Here is a 3,760-nt window from a genome sequence, read left to right as displayed (position 1 = left end):
AACAATTTCTATTTATGTCTAAAGAAAATACTTTCCAGACATTTCAAAGTACGAGCAATTCCTCGTGGCCTCATGCTTGTGGACGAAAACACACCGACCCATCTGTCTCTTGCCACACAGACCAATAATTTTGAGACGTCCGGAGTCAGTGAACCCATAGATCTGGGCGTTCCTGGAAAAGAGAGATCTGAACTTTCGATTTGTATAAGACGGTCAGTGAGATAAAACTATGATAGTCGCAAAATTTAAAATAAATGGTTCGAATTTCTAAATCTTCCGACAATAGACACGGATCTTGTTGCTGGGGAATCAATCACGGCCACTGTAAAATATTCTAATAGAACCACGAGAGAAAGAAAAAACTGTGTGCTCACATGAATCCACGTTACGTGGATCACCTTAATTAGATCTTATAATTATTTAATAATCCGCCCATATTAAAGAGAACACAGAAGCAATATATTATTACAAAGATTTATTATAATTTAATAGAACTTTATAATAACAACTGAATTAACGATAATAACACTCTCACACGGATACTCAGTCCACATGCTAATGGACAGTACATTCAATACGCGTGAATCGATATTAAAAACAATGGAATACGCAATAACACTAAGCACGTGTCATCTCCTTCCCCAATCAATTGGTGCACTCGTTAACGAGACAAAGCGGTTATAATCTTAATGTGACGATCACAACGTCACGTGATGCGCTGTATCGACATTATCATGGTTCGGTCGGTTTGTAACTTTATACGTCTCTGTCCCTCTGGCACTCTGGTGGCATAGTAGGGTATCGGGCTCGGTCAGTGCAGTAGTTGTAGATGGTGTATTTCTGGCGGACCCACCTCAGCCTCCTCCATTGCTGAGCATCAAGGTCTTGGTACTCCCTCTGGTCCCACCATCTCTTACCCTGTGTGTCACAGAACTTGGCGTTGACGGAGGCCTCGCAGCCGTCGATGTGGAAACCCCGGTACGTGGCGATGAACGGGGCCTTGGACCAATCGGTTTTTTCCAGCCCACCCCTGGTGGCCCAGTCGTCTGCGTTCCACAAGCTGGAGTAGAGCTTCATGGGCTGGTTAAATGGGAATTTCACACCCAAATCTTTGCAGTTTTTGAACACCCTGATTGGTACGTCGTCCACGAGGAATCTGATTTTGCATGACATGGCGGGACACGTCAGCCACATACAAATTTTGACCAAAAAGTTCAAACACGTTAAAATCATTGTATTTATATCCAAAACATGTATGAAAAAAGTAAAAGAAAAGTTAAGGAAAAAGTGGAGATCCCCCTCAATAATTTGGGGACCAAAGTTCAACGTTTGTCTGTTGAAAAATTGCACGAGTTTTGGACCTTTTGGTCAACATAATCCTGAAAACCGGAATAAGATTCTCCCAGGGTCCTCTTTATGGGGGAGTCTGAAGATCAATAAATCGTGTCCGTTTATGTAGTTAAAAATTATTTTAAATTTTAAATTTTACATTGAATATAAATAATACGTAACGAAAATTGATCGTACGATAAACAAAAAAAATTGATTGAATTTCTAGATCTCCTTAAAAAAGATCCGGAGAGTGTATCCTTGTCCCTAAAAATCCACATTTGGTCAAATTTTGTCGGAAACTAAATTAAGAATTGAAAAGCTTTGATTTACTAGGGTTTTGCTATAATTTGTTTTATTTTTTCTCGGTTGGAAATTTTGAACTCCTTGAGTTTGGTGCAAAATGTAATGATAGTGAAAGGAGTATAATTTATTAACTTTACAGTACCCGTCACGTGATCGTAATTACACAATGAATAATCCAAGAGATGTAATGATTTCTGTAAACATTTTTTCAAACTGCACTATTCACTCGGGTTTAAATTGAATAAATTAAAAGAAAAAATATATATATAACGGATAAAGTGAGAAAACTAGAGGGTTAAGATCATTGCACTTGTTAATTTCCACACAAAACAACTTTGTTCTAATGTTTTGAGGGTCACTAGGATTAGAAATAGCTTAAATTAAAAGAAATTTTAACGAAAACTCATTTTCACGAAAATGATATCTTTACATTAAATAATCAATCCTAATATTATTCACTTTATTATTTATTTTACCTTTATCATTAAAACTCAAAATTTTTAGGGAACCTTAACAAAAAGCACCTGGTACTGTTCACTTTAACGAAAAACCACATTTTTACACTAAAAAGTCAATCCTGGTACTATTCATTTTACCCTTTATTTTGTCCTTATTATTAAAACTCAAAGTTTTCAAACCTTTTTCATTAATTTTCCTAAATTTTTTCTATACATTTTTTATTAATTTTCTTAAATTAAAGTGATTTTCATCGTCATTTTTTTCTCGTAGTAAAGCTAAGAATGAAAATATATCAAGAGACAAAAAATGTTCATAAAAACAGAGGAGTTCAGAAACAGGGTTGAAGAAGGGAGAAAGAACTTACACAATCTGGTAGAGATTCCAGAGGACAGCGTAGGAGTGGTAAGCTGCGGTGGGATCGAACCAGAGGAAAATCCTCTGCTCTCTATCCCCCTTTCCTCCTGTGAACACATTGGTCTGCAGAATGTAGGGCTGCCCTGTCCTGTTCCCCAAGAACTCGAAATCGATCTCGTCGTGCTCGTTGTTTTGCGAAGACAGCTGAATAGCAAGCGTAAATCATTTGAGCTCAATGCCCAATTCAAAAGTATTTGGGAAACAAAAGGAATATTATAAAGCAAAAAATGAAAGAAATCGAGAAACATGCTCACATAGAATGCAGTAACAGTTCCAGCAGAGTCCCCAGGAACCATCTTAATTTGCATATGGAAGTGGCCGAACAAGTAATTTCCTTTCGATTGGAAGCCAGTACCTTCACAAAATTAAAACCAATTTTTAGTAAGCCTCCATAACATGAACTTTCAAGCGAGTGTTTACCGCTGTATTAAGTTACTAACTGGTAAACGCTTAAGCGTTACTAATAATATGTGCTTGTACTTGTTCCATTTTGTACCTGTGTACTTGTCGAGATGCAACTGGATCTCATTGCCTCCATTGAAGTACTTGATGTGATCAAATGCCCAAGTGGGCATGTAGTTTCTGCCGAACGGCACCGCAACCGGCGTTTTCAGGGGAGCTGCCATTGTTGCAGAGGCCAAACACAGCAAGCTAAAAAACACAGTCCATTGTTTGCAAGAAGCCATTTTCTCTGCACAAAAACAAAAGTTCCCAAAACACCAAATTAGCAAAAGCTTGAAACTTGAAAGAATTGAAAGGAGGGTTCTTCAAGATTCTAGAGCATTACCTCCAGCACAGAGAGAAAGAGGGAGACTTTGAGGTGTGATGAGGAAAAATGAGAGAGGGGCAGCCCTATTTGTAGTGTGGGGATTTTACCCGCATTTCATAATTCAAGAGTTCTCCGTTCAAAATTTTTAACCTGTGGAAAATTTAATTAATTAATTATTATTATATTCCTCGTAGCAGTACAGCTGTTCAATTATTTTTCTTTTGGCAGAGCTGATTGGACTTCAGGCGAAAGGTAAAAGGTTGTGTTTGAAATTAATTTTTAGGCCTAATTGGATTAAGGGTGATAAGATAGAGACCTGAACTGTCTGTCCTCCCTCAACCCATCTCCTTCGTATCCTTTTTTATTTATGTGATCACGATTAAATCATTTTAACATTTTATATTCTCAATATTTTTTATCTTATTATCTTTATAAAAAAAATTAATATAAAATGTTGACGTGGCTTAACTGTGACCACATAAT

At 37.0% G+C, this 3,760-nt stretch overlaps 1 protein-coding gene across 1 annotated transcript; it reads right to left on the bottom strand.

The window, feature by feature from the left end:
- Nucleotides 1-460: 460 nt before the first annotated feature.
- On the bottom strand, nt 461-3,457 carry LOC126596814 (xyloglucan endotransglucosylase protein 34). Its single transcript, XM_050263470.1, has 5 exons — nt 3,296-3,457; nt 3,005-3,199; nt 2,763-2,863; nt 2,459-2,652; nt 461-1,156 (listed from the first exon to the last, which is right to left on the bottom strand). Exons 2-5 carry the CDS (start codon nt 3,192-3,194, stop codon nt 757-759), a joined length of 885 nt encoding a protein of 294 aa, XP_050119427.1. The 5' UTR covers nt 3,195-3,199; nt 3,296-3,457; the 3' UTR covers nt 461-756.
- Nucleotides 3,458-3,760: the final 303 nt, after the last annotated feature.

Source organism: Malus sylvestris, chromosome 13, assembly GCF_916048215.2.
Source record: "Malus sylvestris chromosome 13, drMalSylv7.2, whole genome shotgun sequence".
NCBI classification, from domain to species: Eukaryota; Viridiplantae; Streptophyta; class Magnoliopsida; order Rosales; family Rosaceae; genus Malus; species Malus sylvestris.
This window is presented reverse-complemented; position numbering and strand designations above follow the sequence as displayed.